The sequence below is a fragment of the Aethalodelphis obliquidens genome, unplaced genomic scaffold, assembly GCF_003676395.1.
Source record: "Aethalodelphis obliquidens isolate GAN/ISIS:26980383/991018 unplaced genomic scaffold, ASM367639v1 scaffold14, whole genome shotgun sequence".
Taxonomy (NCBI): Eukaryota; Metazoa; Chordata; class Mammalia; order Artiodactyla; family Delphinidae; genus Aethalodelphis; species Aethalodelphis obliquidens.
In genome coordinates this window covers 25,468,231-25,485,129 of record NW_020837958.1, presented here as the reverse complement: position 1 = coordinate 25,485,129, position 16,899 = coordinate 25,468,231, and the positions used below count along the sequence as shown (strand labels likewise).

Below are 16,899 nucleotides of genomic sequence, written 5' to 3'. Positions count from 1 at the left end.
TTAAGTAGCTCCCCCCAGCCTCCATATAAAACTGGTGTAGATTTTTTGGTTCTGAAGGAAAAAATAAGTCCTGAGTGCTTCCGTCCCTGGGCTCTGCTAATCTTCCTAGGAGACCACCCAGGAAATCACCTGGCCTCTAGAGGGCTGGTGCTGGGCCAGCTTCCAGGTCCAGGTGGACTCTGTGCTGAGCTTAAGGTGAACTTGACTCCTGCTGTGTCGGTTGTGGGTGTGAACCTCTGATTTGGACCTGGATGGAATTGTAAGAAGGGGCTCTTAGAAGAAATATTTGAAATAAGGTAACATAATTGTTAGAGGTGAAAGCAAAAGCCTGCACAAATATATAATGTACGCTCCAGAGGACACTGGATTCTTTACTGAGGTGATGAGGCCCCAAACAAATGCAAGGTTAGTTTAAGGAAGTTGGACATGAACCTGTGAAGAGTGAAAATGAACCCGACTGATTTGATTCCCCCCATCCTGGCTGCTGAATTTGAAAAATAAGTAGCTGGATTGCAGACATTTGTGTTTTCTTCTTAGTTCTAAGGATCTCTAGATTCTAGAGGTTGCCATTCAAACATTTAAAATACAGTAGGTACAATTTTCAAGTTTTATCTTTTGATCATAATATCTGATTCAGGTTCTCAAGGCAACACTCTTCAAAGGCCAATATTTGGGTTTGAGGTAGCTAGAAAAGTGGAACTCCCTGAGTTTGGTGTAGGAACAATCCCTTTAACAGGCTGTTACCTAACAGAGTCGCTTTGAAGAAGTGATTTGCATTTTCCTGGGAGCCAATACAGGGACTTTCTGGCTGCGGGGACCATAGGACTGACCTGCCACCACAAAGCCCTGCTGCCTGCTTCTCTGCTTGGCCCCACACTGTGCATTTCCCCCAAATCACTATATGCTCAATTGTCTTGATCTGTTTTCTTCCGTGTTGATCAGTTACTTGTTTCACGTCCTACCCCACTCTGTCTTTCTCCACATCCTTGTGAGGGATGTTGGAGTCACACAGGCAATGACTTTTACAGGATGGAATATGTCATTCTCCAGTTCTGGCTGTCCATCCTGCAGGCTGAACACCTCAAAGTGTTTTTGTTTTTAGTATAAAAGAAAACAAAATAACAAAACAAAACACATGATCTCTCCGGAACCCTACAAATTCAAGCTTAATTTTATTCCTCTCTGGTCCCCCTCCCTGAGCTCCATCTTCACATATGTTCTTGGCTGAAATGTCACTGTCCACCTCTCATTCAGGGTGTAAGTTCCCCCAGCTCCATTTGCTGGGGTTCAGAAAACATTAGGAACAAGAGGTTTCAGTCCATTCATAACTCACATAGGTAAATGCCTGTGTTTAAATGTTATCTTTTTAAATTAATTAATTAATTTTTGGCTGCGTTGGTTCTTCATTGCTGCGCGCAGGCTTTCCCTACTTGCGGCGAGTGGGGGGCTACTCTTTGTTGTGGTGCGTGGGCTTCTCATCGCGGTGACTTCTTTTGCTGGGGAGCACGGGCTCTAGGCGCGCGGGCTTCAGTAGTTGTGGTGCATGGGCTTAGCTGCTCTGTGGCATGTGGGAACTTCCCAGACCAGGGCTTGAACCGGTGTCCCCTGCATTGGCAGGCAGATTCTTAACCACTGCGCCACCAGGGAAGTCCTCAACAGGTATTTATTAAGTGTTCACTGTATGCCCTGCATGTGGGGAGGGCAGAGGTAGTTTTCTATATTCACGGATATTTCCAACTAGCTGCCGGGAAGAGCGAATCTACTTCGTATATTGAGAAGAAGGCCAGTACTAAGCTGTGCATCCCAGCTGTGCGCTTTTGCTGCCCAGAGATAAAGGAGGGCCAGGGTAGCCAGAAAAACTTTGAGAAGGTGGAGTTTTGGAGATAAAAGAATATAAAAGTAGATAAAGACGTAATTTAGTGTTGAGTTTATTGCTAACCAAGGCAGGGAAATTCTGAGCCCACACATAGGGTTTTGGCTCCAAGAGATGCAGGCAGAACATTACATTAACTGTAAGAGAATAATATTTGAGATACACACAGGACTGGAGACCTCATTTGTGGGACCTAGTGCAAAATGAAAATGTGGAGCCCTGTGTTAAAAAATTGTCAAGAGTTTCAAGATGGCGACAGGAGAGATTAAGATTAATCCAGGGGTGGCGCCCTTCTGAGCACCAGGCCCTGTATGAGTGCTTGGCTCACAGGCTAGGAGGCTGGCCCTGGCCACACAGTGGGGAGAGCAGCCCCTGGAAGATCATACTCAGACCAAGGGCAAGGGTATGGTTCATAAAGACAAAAGCCACAAAGTTGCATGGGTGAAAGTGATCGGTTGGTTGAAGGAGGTCCTTGACTTGCAGTTCAGGATTGGCTGGTTATACGGAGGTTGTGGTGGGCACATTTCTGGGCACCAGATCTGTTGGTTTGAATCTAGAACAGTTGCTATGAGTTCACCACTTTTTTTTTTTTTTTTTTTTTCTGCTATTTTTCTGCTAATTCAGTGAGAAACAGTTGCTCTGATCCCTTTTGGAGCTCTCTTACCCCTCCAGGTTCAGGGTCATGCCGCAGGCAAGTCTCCATGCACATGCTCCAGGCCCCAAGATCAAGTCCTCTGTCAAGAGTTAGCCTTCTAAATGGGAAGGAAATCCAAAAACAAGGGGTGTATGTATATGTTTAGCTGATTCACTTTGCTGTACAGCAGAAGCTGACACAACAATGTAAAGCAGCTGTACTGCAATAAAAAAAAATAAAAAGAGTTAGCTTTGAAGAGGGATCTGGACCAGCAGGCAGGATAGAGCAGGCAGAGGAAGCCGTATGAACGAAGGCGGGAGGGGAAGGTAGACACTGAAGCTGTAAGGGACTCAGGTGGGGGCGTGAGTCAGGGCGTGGGCGGGCTGTGCTGGGTGGGGACTGGAGCAGCCAGAGGATGGAGGGACGGGAGAGCCTGGCTCAGGAATGAGCAAGGGGCAGGAGGCTTGCCTGGTGGCTCCCAGCTGGGGGGCCACATTTGTGGAACAAGCAGAGCAGTCAAGGGACCTGGAGCCTGTTGAAGGCAGAGGCCTGTCGTCCAGAGCCCTCGCGGAGGCCCACGGGGAGAGCTGACCTCCAGGGCTGGAGCTGACTCTGGAAACCAAGCCGTCTCCCCTTCAGTCCCAGCACTGCTCTTCAGCATCAAACTGCCTCTTGCTGCAACTGGGCCCCTGTCATCCACCCCTTCCTACAGCTCTGGGTCCAGCTCTTCGTCCCCTCTGGGGGAGCTTGAGCACTTCTACTGCCACCCCCTCCTCCCGTAGGAGGCTATCTGTATGTCTTCCTCTGTCTAACCTTGAACCCTGTCAAATCGATTTCCCCAGGTGAGCTGTGCACCGTCATCTCCTGGGGATGATTTAATAGCCTGGTAACAGGATTGATACTGATAATAGACATTTTTAGAATTTTTTTTTTTGCGGTACGTGGGCCTCTCACTGTTGTGGCCTCTCCCGTTGTGGAGCACAGGCTCTGGACGCGCAGGCTTAGCGGCCATGGCTCACGGACCCAGCCGCTCCGCGGCATGTGGGATCCTCCCGGACCGGGGCACGAACCCGCGTCCCCTGCATCGGCAGGCAGACTCTCAACCACTGCGCCACCAGGGAAGCCCCATTTTTAGAATCTTTTAAGAACTGAGGCCTGCTTTCAGGATCTCATGTGTGCTTCTGAGGGCCTCATCTTTGACCTTTGTCTCTGTTTTTGTTCTCACCCCTCACTTATGCCCAGAGGGTCTACTGTCCAGAGGCCACTCGCTTGAAGGTGTTTGATGACATGAAAGGAGACAAACCAACCAACCCAAAGATGGTCAGGTCAGCTGCTCAAAGTGTGCAGTTCTTGCCTGTGGTGGCCCGTGATTTGGGGCCACCAGTCAGAACCGCCGACTATGAAAGGGCTTGAACTTGGGGCCCTTTCAAGTGCCTTCAGCATAGCGATCCCGCGGTTCTGAGAAAGCCGTGCTTCTGATGAGCTCAGGAAACAATACAGGAAACCGTTCCCTCCTCAAACATCCTCTGTCGCTTTTCCTTTCAGAGAGTGGATGCTGGTTACATGGGGTCCTGAGAATAACTCTCTTGTCTGCTTTTTACTTTACGTAGTTATGTTGATCAGCGACCAAGAAGATCGCAATCCTCTGAGTTCCAACAAAGTGGGTGATGGCCACGTGGCATTCACTTTGGTTCTTGCCTGCCTGTAGCATCTTACATAGAGCGGAGTTAAACTGACTATGGGAGAGTGTCCTTGTGATGGTGAGGGGTAAAAAGCCACATACAGCGAGTCTCCCTCAAAATCCCAAGGCTTTCCTAACACACTGTGCTTATCGATCACAGTCTTAATTGGCTTTGTCAGAGTTGGTTGCTGAGCCCGTGAGCCTACCTCCAAAAGCAGCCGCACGGGTGACCATGCCAGGCTGTGGCAGTGTGGAGACTCCCGGGGCAGGCCGGGATGGAGGTTTTTAGATGTCATGGTGGGATGACATCTCACTTTGAACTTCACTGCAGAGGGTGTTTACTATCTATTTAAATGTCCCATTTGCCTTAATCTTCCCGGCAGCGAGTCATTTGTCTGATGGTTTCCTGCATAAATAGGGGTCACGTGGACACCAGGATGGGGCCGTCCCAGCCAATGGCACTCGAGTGAGGGGCTCTCGTGCCGTCCCCTGCCGTGGCATCTCATGCTTGATCTCCGTTGGTCTCTTTGCAGGCTTGCAGAGGTTCTGTGAAGATATCGAGATGATGATTGGATTCCAGCCCAACGTTTTCTGGAAAGTCTGCTGGGCGTTTGTTACTCCAACCATTTTAACTGTAAGGACCGTGTGCTTTATTGCATGGGTAGCACCTTGCGAGCATATGTGATGCTTTATGTTGAACAAGACCTGTGCCTGTATACAGAGGAGCCTGCGGAGCTGGTAGGATGAGTGTTACTCGTGTCTTTCAGCTGAGGAAATGCAGATTTGAAGAGGTGAAGCACCTTGCCTAAAGGTGCTTGACTGACCGGGTGCAGAGCTAGGATGCACGCACAGTTTGGAGCATCCCTAGGGAACATTTCCCATTATATCTGTCTGCCTCATGTGATCACATTTCCCATGTGCTAACTGGGGTCCACGCTCTGTGCACAGTGCTTTATATTAGGGGTTCCCAACCCCTGGGCCAAGGACCGGCAGCGGTCTGTGGCCTGTGAGGAACCGGGCCGCACAGCAGGAGGTGAGCGGTGGGTGAGTGCGCGAAGCTTCAGCTGCCGCTCCCCATGGCTCCCCATCGCCCGTGTTACTGCCTGAACCATCACCCCCATCTGTGGAAAAATTGCTCTCCACGAAACTGGTTCCTGGTGCCAAAAATTTGGGGGGCTGCTGATTTATATGTATTACCTCATCTCTCCCTCACAGCCACTCTGAGGGGTTGGTATTATAATCATCTCCATTTTACGGATGGGGAAACTGACACCCAGAGGTTCTGTGACTTGCCTAGGATTGTACAACTATAATTAGCAACAGCCTGGGTTCAAACCCAGGCAGTCTGGCTCCAGAACACTTAATCCTAAACGCTGCTCAACACAGCTACTCTACAACGAATATGTATAGCAGAAGTTAGACTTTTATTGTTCATTTTTATTGCTTTTGGGGACTATCTTATCATCCTCAAGTGTGATGATGACATTTTGAGATCATCTGACATTCATCTTCTTAAAGATCAGAGCCCTTCATGTGTCAGTAAATCTGCATAGGGACTTGCAGGCATATCCTGTCACCGCCTTTATTGTGCCCCAGCTCCTGGCTTTGCCTCCATCTACTCTCCAAGCACAGTAATTGACAGAGACCTTGCCTTTCCCTCTCTTCCTCCCTGGCTTGAAGGTGTCATCTGGGCAAAGGCTGCAGGAAGCTGGCTGTAGCCCCTCCTGGGCCCAGCAGGTGGCACTAGAAACCAGATTAAGACCCTTTTACTACACTATACCAGCTTCTTTAAAGGAAAACAAGACAGTAAAATTGTAGAGAAAACATATATTTTCCTAAAAAAAAAAAAACCCAAACTGTCACAGGGTGAGTTTTAATCAAAACATCTCAATTTCTTTCTGAAAAGACAGAAGTTTAGACAGAAAAACCATTCAGCGTTTACCTCCCTCTGCATTGACAGGAAGACATCATACAGAAGCCCACATCTGTACTCAAATTTCAGAGGCTGTAATTTGTCTGAAAAGTCCCACCAGATTTGGGGCATGAGAGTTGAAAAGGACTAAGGTAGACTTTTCAGTTTCATGAATCTAGGACTGAAGTGTGTGTGAAGGATGGAGAATTACCCATCTCCTGGGAGGAAGACGGGAGACCCCCCTCCCCGCTGTTCCCTATCTCTGCTGAGCTTTGCCATGTCCCTCAGTTACTACTATACACAATTTATTCTTGGGTGGAATCAAAGTTAGAATCTGTTCCAGATTCTACCGACCTTTCCCTCCTGTCTTGGAAGAGATTAAGCTTTAGAGAATCTTATTATATTCTGCAGATGCAGACCACGTAATAATAATCAGCAGGATGACTTGTGGTAGCTGCTTTAGTAAGTATGTCTCTCAAGCTGCCAACCACTCTGATTGGTGGGTGATTCTTCCCCCATTTTACAGTTGCCTGTGCTGAGGCTTGGAGAGGCTAAGGAGCTTGCCCAAGGCCACACAGCTTGCAGGGGGCAGAATAAGAATGGAACCCAAGGCTACCTAGGCTTCAAGATAACACATTTCTAAATACATTTCTAATACATTTCTAAAAGCCTAGTTGCTTTCATCTCCAAGTGGAGTTTGGCCAATTCTGGATTAAAATAATCCTAATCTTCTTTAGGAGCAGAATGTCAGGAGAAAGGGATTCTAGGGCCTTGCTGTGTTTTTCTGAGAAAGTTCCTCAACTGTGCTGTGCTTTACTCGATTTCCATTATAAAACTCACCTCAGAAACCTGTGGAGAGGTCCCTGGCTCGGTGGCTAAATTATCCTTTCTCCTGGCCAGGTTCATCTGAGGGCAGGGTTTTTGTCAAACCTGACTTGGCAGAGGGAAATTGATGGCAAGACCAAGTTGGCACAGATAAATTTGATGTGATATTTGTGTCATAGGAAATGGGTATCAAAGGACCAAGGCTAACCCTTCTTTTTTTTGCCACTTGCCCTTCTGTAACATGGCTATCTTGTAGTAGGCTAGAATGAGCTGAGATTATGGGTTTAAATGACTTCAAAAACCCTGAAATGAAATTGATCATTTTTATATGTGCCTTCATGGAATTATAGAGCTATAAATATTCTGCGTGCCATTATTGTACACATAGGCGATCATGTTACTGAATTATGCACACACATAAGCAGATGTATTGCTGTTTATATAGTAAATGAAATGGAGCAACTTACCATAATTACATGAGGCCATGCTTCCAACAGACTGGTTAATAAAGCTTGTAACTCTAGGGGCCGATATTTAAAAGGGGGCCTAGAGGAGATATCTCTTATAGGAGCAGTTTTCTCAACCACTGTCTTCAGTCTCATGTTGCTTCGAATCCACATACTGAACTGCTGTTGCATTGAAATAATCACTTGCCCCGGCAGCCTGGGCTTTACAGCAATCAGGCAGATGCCTTACATTTTTCTAAGCCTTCACACTTTCCCCAAACACTTCCATATATTATCTCGCCTGACATAATTCCCTCTAATCATTTTCAGGCAGTTCTTTTACTGCTTAAGATAGAATGAGAGAGCTGGGGAGGAGGGAAGGACTTAGGCAGGTACATTGTTCTAGGCGGAGGCTGGCATAGGCGGGATGAATACAGGGAAGAACTCAATTTTCTGAGGGCGGTGCCCCCTCCCCCAGCAGAGGCTTGACTAGAGCGTTAGGACCCCTCTTCTGTCCTTTTCGGTGCCTCTTTTTCCAGCATATCTGTCGCCTTGTTCCTCCTCAGCTGCACTAAGACTTCAGAGGGTTTGCGTCACTGTTGCCAGCCAAAGTGTGCGGTGATGGGGGAAAACGGGGGGGCTCCTGAGTAAATACCAGACTGTTGTTCCCGGAAAATCCCTGTGTTGTGTACCTGGTGTGAAGTGGATCTGTTATATAGCAGGGAAGTCTGAGACGTACAGGTCCCTCAGCCAATTAGTGGTAGAGCTGGGATTAGCCTGCCCGTCCCCGGCCTCTCGGCTCACGGGTTGCTGACGAGGCCCGTTCACCTCGCATCAGTTGAGGGGTGGGCTGGGCCTCCACTCTCTTTGTCCCACAGCTGATTACAGGACCAAACTTCCTGCTCAGCCACTGCTTGGGGACCTCTCAGCCGGCCTTAGAGGCGGCTCCTGCAGATGGGCTCTTCCCCATTCAAGGTGAAAGCAAAGTAGATTTTATTCATTTTTCACATTAATCTAATGGATTTTTTCCTTGTAACAAAAGCTTGATTATCCATTATAGACAGTAGAGACACCCCTCTCCTTAAAAACACCCACCATCCCCTCTCCTGCCTCTACCCCTCCGTCACCTCGGTGTATAGCCTTTAAAATCGTCCTCTCAGCCAGTCTGTGTATAGACACCCATATGCATTGCTCAGTTTTTATGGGATGGCGAACGCAGCATCAGCGGCTCAGTGTGTGTCACGTTCATCTGTGTGAAATCCAGTTTCTTCATTTAGAAAATGAAGTAATAATACTTCCCCTTCAGGGTCGTTATTGGGGTAAAATGAGGTGATAGACAAAGAAGCAGCCAACTCACAGCAGGCGACCAGTCCATGACTGTTGAAGGCATACTTCACATCCCCACCCTAACACGTGTGTTTCTCTTTTCTTCCCAGTTTATCCTTTGCTTCAGCTTTTACCAGTGGGAGCCCATGACCTATGGCTCTTACCGCTACCCTAACTGGTCCATGGTGCTCGGATGGCTAATGCTCGCCTGTTCCGTTATCTGGATCCCGATTATGTTTGTGATAAAAATGCATCTGGCTCCTGGCAGATTTATCGAGGTAATTGTATCAGCTCCCTCTCCTGCCGTCCCCTCCCAGGGCAGAAGCTCCGAGAGCTCTGTGCTTTAAAAAAACAAAAGATTTGGTGAACTTATTCTAAGGGGAGACATGGTGATTAAGTGGTTACAGTTGCTACCGTTTCTATTAAACCCATTTTTATTATGTATTAGTCCTCTAATGGAGGGACTCAGCCAGTCCAGTGGCTGAGCAGTGGCTCTGGGGAATAAACGATCAGAGTGTCGCCTCTCTCCTGGTGCTTCCCCCTCCTCTCCCCTCATCCAGAGCTTAAATCCCAGTGTTTGGTTTTTAACCACACATCAGATTCCCCCTTTCCTGACGTTCCTCTCTGTACGAGGTGCCTCCCCCCGAACACCTATTACGATTACGTTTAAAATCACTCCCCCTTCCTGCTATGCCTGTGTTAGGCATGGCTGAGGGGTCCAAGCCGATTAAAATGTCACCATCCCCGAAGGATGTAATGAAAGGTCCAGGGCATGCCTGGTATAAAGCATGTTGGTCGTCTTTGTCGGTTAGTCCCTTGCTGGACCCATTTCCCATTTCTAATGCAAAAAACTCCCCACCCTCACTCCAGAGAGGATGGTAAGGGGACTGCCACTTGCTGAGCCACCAGTGAAGTGTGGTCAGGCTTTTGTTATTCATGAGAAATCACGTGCTCAGACGTGTTAGGAAGAGATCGGCACTGCCTTGCCTTGGCGGTCCAGAGAGCTGCCATTTTGGTCTGGCCCAGGGACTATGGAAATGCAAACGATCGGGCTCCAGCTCTGCTCCGCTGAACTAGACTCTCAGGGAAGTAGAACTCTGGCGTCCATTGTTTAACGAGCCCCCAGGTGATTCTGATGCAAATTCAAGCTTGAGAGGCATTGCATTAGACTCAGGCAAAGAAACACCTGCTGATGAGGGTAGTGAAGAACAGCTGGGTGGGGTTTGCTCTTGGTCAGCCAGATTGAGGAGGAGAGGGCCCTGGAGCATCTCTCGCAGGCTCGGGAGGGGAGAAGCAGATGGGAATAGAGCATGTGAGTAAACGCCTTACACACATGTCCACGCGATGAGGAGGTGGCCTTTGTGGGGTTTTTTTTTGTGGGTTTTTTTTGCGGTACGCGGGCCTCTCACGGCTGTGGCCTCTCCCGTTGCGGAGCACAGGCTCCGGACGCGCAGGCTCAGCGGCCATGGCTCACGGGCCCAGCCGCTCCGCGGCATGTGGGATCTTCCCGGACCGGGGCACGAACCCGTGTCCCCTGCATCGGTAGGCGGACTCTCAACCCCTGCGCCACCAGGGAAGCCCTGGCCTTTGTTTTTTATTGGACTAAAGATGGAGGCAGAGTTGACAAAGGGAGATGCAGGAGTCTTCTTACTGAAGCAGTGTTCCAGTTTCCATCCTCAGGAAATTGTTATCTCCTTAAGGTAAATTGACTCAGCCCTCTCGCCGCCAGGGATGGCTTGCCCGAGCCTCAGATGGACCTCCTACCCACTGACCCAGAAATCTCTGTCCCTCTGAACAGAAGCTGCTTTAGCCTCTGCTACTTTTGTCTTAGGCTGAAATCCTCTAAACTGATGAGTCGGCAATATACATTTATTATGGTTGGTGCGGGACACGAAGGTTGCAAACTGATGATTAAGGGGAGATTAAACTAACAGCTATAAGAAGCATCTTCACTTTAATAGGTAATAAACACATACCTGTTGCCTCTTATGTAGTCAGAAATATGTTTTCTTTCCTTTTTCTAGAAAATGCTCCAGTCAAATTATGTTTTCCATGAAAGGTTCAGTTGACGGATTAGAGACATTCCCATTATTTTTAGCTTGCCTGCAAGAACCCACACTTCTGAACCAAGTCAGAAGCGTGTATTTTTGTCAACAGATAATTAAAATCTTTGCTCACTCCTGGCAGTGTATCTTTGTGGTTGAGGGTTTTTTTTCTGGCCATTTATATACTTTGGGGAAATATGCTAAACAAAACCCAATTATTTTGATATAACAACTCACTGTTGAGGCTACAGAACAAAAGTGAGTACATGTTCTTTGCAGACTGCGTTTGGCAGTGGAGAGAGCAGCTTGTAGATCCTCTCCATTTGGAGGGGAAAAATGTATAATTAAAATCTGGGCCCTTTATTCTCTATTAATCTTGTGCAAGGCAAACCCTGGGCAACTGTAATATTGCTTGCAGGGTGATATAAATAATTTCCAGTGAACTGAACTAAGTCTCCTCTTAACTGCATCCCTGGCCTTGTTAATTAATGGGGCTGATCTTCCTAACTGCTTCTCTTGGTGGGGGACCTCTTGGTTCCAGGAGGCGTTCTGGCGAATGTGGTCACACGCAGTTTGGGGATGGGTGGGTGGTGCCTGGGGGAAGAGGGTGCTTTGCTTCTGTGACCCTGTGTGTCTTTGGCTTCTTTGCAGAGGCTGAAGTTGGTGTGCTCGCCGCAGCCGGACTGGGGCCCCTTCTTAGCTCAGCACCGTGGGGAGCGTTACAAGAACATGATCGACCCCTTGGGAACCTCTTCCCTGGGACTCAAACTGCCAGTGAAGGATTTGGAACTGGGTACCCAGTGCTAGTCCGATGGCATGGGTGGCCCAGACTTGATTCCGTTTCTGCTCTCTGCCTTCCCCTAGTGTTTTCCCCAGCTCTCTTCCCATTTTTCTTCTTCTCTCTCCCCACATCTCGGTTCATACCCGTGCACGAGAGTGGTGACTTAGAAAAGTAGGACATAGTGTCGCATGCTGTAGCCAGGAGCTAGATGGACCACTTGAATAGCGGTTTGCCTGTGTCCATGCTGTCAGTTTCTGGTGGGGTTTACCCCGCAGGCTCGAATCAACTAGGGGAGCGCTTTCCAGCGAAGTCTCAAGTAGATGTGCGTGCGCTGGTCAGTAGAGAAGCGTCCTCTGTGGTCGTCACTGGTGGTGCCGGTCAGGCTTATGCAGCAGGATGGCAGGATAACCAGACCGTTAGTTTGGACTCATCTGAGCAACGTAGTGATTTCATTCTGACACCCAAAGTTCAGGACTGGGTACCTTTGGAGGGTCAGCAGTGGTCAGAAAATGGTTTTGAGTAAGACGAGCCGGTGGATTTGGACACCCCCGAGGTGGTGAAGTTCCCATTTCCATTCATGATTGGGGCTCTGTTTCCTTCATCTGGACCAACTGTCTCAAGTGTACCAAGGACTCAGATGCTTTCTCTCTGCAAACTGCAAATCTCAGTGAAGAGTTGGTTCTCTCCCCTCAGTTGTCTTTTGTTGGAATAACCATATTTGTGGATTCTTTGGATCCTTTCCTCCACCTCTGCATTGTATTTGTGCCCAAAGTTGTACATTCATAGCAGAGTGCCCTTTTTGTTTCTCCATGACGTCTAGCACTGTGGTTCAATGTCACCATTCCATGTTTCTTCTCTTCTAAATGTCTTTCTATGAGCTGTAGCTACCTTGTCTTTCAGCCTCTGGGAAAACAAGACTTACCCCGGTTCTGTCTATATATCATATATATAAGACACAAACTCTTAAAAAACATAATGTCTCGGTTTTTACTCTTCATTTTTTCATTCACAGTCAATGCCGATTGTGGCCATAGAATCAAAGAAATGGAGAGTTGAAGAGAAAGCGACCACAGTATTCACTGCACTGGTAGCACATTTAGGTCACTGTATTTACAGAGATTTCTGATAGGTACAGGTTAGGTCAGTAGCAAGTGAGCTAATTAAAGCTATAGCTTTTAAGACTACATTTAGCTAATTCAATTGTAAGAGTTCCCAATTCACAGTACTCATAACCACACTCTAATGAGAGCGAATCATAAGTCCGCAGAGGTTGGTGAAGCCGTAACCTTTATTATCTTCTTGTATCCTGAACATACATATATGAGATTTCTATAATGTGATATGTGTTCACGTAGTGTGTACTCGCAGTGGTGTTTTCTGTCTTTATAAATATCTTATTAATCACTGTAGAGATGGTGAGTGTAGGATAGTGTAGTCTGCGTTTGTTTTTTTTTTCCCTTACAGTGATAATATCTAACCCTAAAATTGTTTCCTTAGGGGAGACCATTTCAATCATTTTCTTATTTGTCTTCATACTACAGGGTCTCAGGCAAAGTTTTCAGTTCAAATCTTGTATACTGGTGTGCCATTTCCATCCTGTTGAACAGTAATGAAACCCAACAATAGACCTTAAAGTAGCACTTTTTAAAAAATGACTTCATTTGTTAAGGAAGAAGGAAAATCTCAACTCATCTTACCGAGCTCTCCCTTTTCTGGGGCAAATATTGTTGTCATTTGCCGGCACTGACGTGAACTTCCGGTTTTCAAGAGCAGCCTGTGGAAACTTTCAGAAAAGGAGACAAAGATGGGTTTTGAACTTTAGGTTTTTCATCTCTTTTGTCTGCAGGGCACGTTTGTTCTTCCCCCTCCTCGTTCTCTTCTTCTGCTTACCTCCCAAAGCTAGAACTTACTAGAATCCATCACAGAGACTGAATCCTAAGCTTCCCCTAGACTTAGCTTTAGGAAGCTGAGTTGTGGCTTCCCCTGTCCCAGTGTTTCCCATAGTGACCTGTCTGCCATTAACACTGGTTTCCCCAAGAAAGCCATATTGTAGAGAAGCCCCCTTTGCTGTAGCAGATTCTGCATAGTGGTACCAAAAATTAGCCTCTCCAGTTGATATCTGATGAGGTGGGAGAGGAAGGAAGCACTAACTTAGGTTTGGAAATGTTCTGCAGCCTTTCCCCTTTGAAGGTTGAAGAAGAGAGCTGAAATCAATTAGCATTCTCCCATAGGACTGGTACGTTTGTGTCAGGATGAGTGGTTTTTGGCTTTCCTCTCTTGCCTCTTGGCTAAAACTCGAGTCTGATGCTGGATGCCAACCCAGTTTCTGTTAATTATTGCTGTTGTGATTAAAAGAAAGGGGGAAAAACTCATGGATGCTGCCAGATTTGTTTTGTACACACTGCAAGTTAACTTAATTGTCAGAATGGGGACAGCCTCACTAGCTAGTGTGTTTTGCATTTGGGGGCAGCGACATCCGTATTCATTACAATTTGTCCAGTTAAGACCCAGGACCTGTTCCCTGAGCAGCTGGGTTTTTGTTTTTTCTTCCTTTTTCCTACAACTTTCAAGTTTTATGTACAGTTTCCTTAAAGGTGGAAGGTTCTAAGCTTATCTGGAAATAGTTACCTTGTGAGTTTAGTTTTGCCAGTTTCTACAGTCGTGTTTAACTTTTGAGGCTTTCCTTGTCAGAGATGTGTTCAGTATCTGAGCTGTTTCTAGTCATCACCAATCTACTCATGCTGCACGTCCCCTAGACTTGGCTGGGACGCTAAGAGCTGAGATGCGTATGACCAGATGGATGTTTCCATGCTATTAAAATGCACAGTCAAGTGGAAGGGAATAAAATGAACGAATAAAAATAAAATGAGCAGCATTGTCATAAGGTACCACTTGAGATTTCCCCTTCAAACTGAGGCAAAAACCGAGTTGCTGAAGAAAGACTTTCATTGGTTCACTGTGCAGAATGGTGGGGTATTTTCCACTTGTGAGATTATTTCCTAATACCAACAAATGCCAGAAACCCATCCAGAGGAAAAAAAAAAAGCCATATGTTAAAAACAGTAACGCTGTAATATCCTTAAAGGAGAAAAAAATGTATATGTCTTAACAATTGGTGTTGTGGCTTCTTAGGCAAATATTTGTCTTGCATATTAGTAACTTTTAATCTCTTTAAGGCTGTGTGTTTGCCATGTACAAATGTGTCCAGTCTGGTCTTTTTTCTCTTTTTCTTTTATATTTATTTATTGCATGAAATCTGTGGTCAATGCAAAATCTCGATGACCTCAACATCTTTGAAATTTCCAATGTGTTTTTAGTATGTCAGAAATGGAATCAACTTGTTTTTCAGTGAGTGGCACTTTAAAAGGACACTGAACGCAATGACCCGGAAATGGATAAGACTTGGGCTGTCTTTGCTAATGTTGCACTGGAGTGGAGTTTTCCTTTAATTAAGTTCTAATTTTGTTATCTACATGTGCCTCAGTGCTTCTTGATAACCTTAACCTGTCAGCATGGTTTTCCCATGCCTAAAATTAAGATATTTTTCTTTCCTCTTTGTTCCCTTGGCTATCGGTATCGGTCATCATTCTCTCCTCAGAGACTTGCACAATAACTATTACTTAAAGTAAGTGTGATGGCAAGATCCTACTGCTGCTGCACTTGGATTTGGGTCTGTGACACGCTTCTCTGAGGCAGATGACTCGAGCAAGGCAGGCTGGGTGGTAGGTTATCTTGCAGAGAAATAAAGACCAAGGCCAACGAGTGGAATGCGCGTTACCTATGTTTCATACCAGGTATCACGCAGAAAACCTCCAGGCTGGGAGCAAAGGTTTGGGTGATTTAATCTTGATACTAATTTCTCTGCAAAGTGGCCCTAGGATTTGCAAAAGTGAAGCTTCCTATCTTTCCTGGATTTTGCTTCAACTGTACAGAAAGGCCAAGTCATTTTGAATTGTGGTCTCTGCTCGGGTCACCTCTGAGCAGCCTGCAGCGAAAGAGGAAGGGTTCTCGGATTGGGCGTTCATCGCCTCTGAAGAGCAAGCAGTGGTTTGATTTGCCTGCTATGGGTTAAATACATCTTCAGGTAACCGTTTGCCTTATAGGTGTATTTTATTGTTAGGGTGATGCCTAGTAACTGACTAGGAGCTGTTTTGTCTCTCATTTTTTTGGTCTTTTTTTGCACTTTATATGGACCTATCATGGAATAGGTTTACTCTTAAATTGTGTACTTGGCTAATGTCCTAAATGCAGGCATCTTACATGGTCCTGTCGCCTATGAATAAAGATATGTTCCGTAATCAGGTCCTTATATTTTTTCATTAACTGTACTTGAAGAAAATATATTACGTTATAAATGATGCATCATATATATATATATATCTTATAGAGTACATATTATATACTGTGCATTATTCATTTAAGAAGTCATTATTCTTGAGGCCCTACCTCAAATTTTGTATTTATGTGTACAAATGCAATTTATGGTATTATATATTTGCCTATTATATACTGATATAAATTAGAATTTATCCTAATAATGTATGAGTTCACAAAACCCTAAATAAATGTCAGTGTTTAACCTGATGATTACAGAATTGTGTCTATTTCAAACCCGTTACCCACATTCTTTCTTTCTTAACAAGTGGCCTTCAGGTATTCCCAGGATTGATCTGTTTTGTTGGGAGAAACCTGGAACAGAAATGGAAAACTGCCTTCTTGGGAAAATGAGATATTGCACTGCTGCAGAAACAAATATCAATGAAATTGTTATATTCTTAGCCATCGGAATACACTAATCATCCCTCCTGGAGAAGGAGAAGGAGGGAGGGAGAGAGGATCTGAGTGAATCTGAACAGAAGGATTGGGCAAGTTAAATCCTTGGGTGTGTTTTAACAACCATTTTGTCAGTCTTCAATTCAACTTTATTTCAGTTCTGCAAACATTTACGTTGCTCCTCCACTGAGTCAGACCCCAAGCAACACTGAATAAAAAATAAAACAGTCCCAGAGCTCATGGAACACAGAGCTTAGCAGAAAGACTACCCATATTAAACCGACACACAAGCAAATAAACGTCATTCCTCTCCTTTTAAGTGTGTGGAGCCCGCACATTCCCTGCCCAGGGAGGGGCCCTGAGCTCTGGTATCATGTGTAGAGACTGGCAGCTGGACACTCCTGTCTGATCATGTTAACCCGGAAGCTTGACCCTGTCCTCCTCCAATAAACACAGACACTCGCATTCCACCTCCAACTTCAGCTGCCACGTGGGCAGGCTATGGGCATGAGCTGCACCGCTCTTGGTGGGAAAAGAGATGCCCTCAGAAGCTGATGCTGCAAACCCCAGGCCACGGGCATAGGTGTCCATCCTGTGGTAAGG

The 16,899-nt window shown here is 46.2% G+C and overlaps 1 protein-coding gene across 1 annotated transcript in view; it reads left to right on the top strand.

The window, feature by feature from the left end:
• SLC6A5 (solute carrier family 6 member 5) overlaps window positions 1-11,745 on the top strand; it is a 54,391-nt gene extending 42,646 nt beyond the window's left edge. The window contains exons 14-16 of the mRNA XM_027115179.1: window positions 4,722-4,822; window positions 8,808-8,975; window positions 11,394-11,745. Coding sequence (XP_026970980.1) covers window positions 4,722-4,822; window positions 8,808-8,975; window positions 11,394-11,549 — 425 coding nt within the window. The 3' untranslated portion in view covers window positions 11,550-11,745. The remainder of the gene's footprint in view (window positions 1-4,721; window positions 4,823-8,807; window positions 8,976-11,393) is intronic.
• The last annotated feature ends 5,154 nt before the right edge of the window (window positions 11,746-16,899 follow it).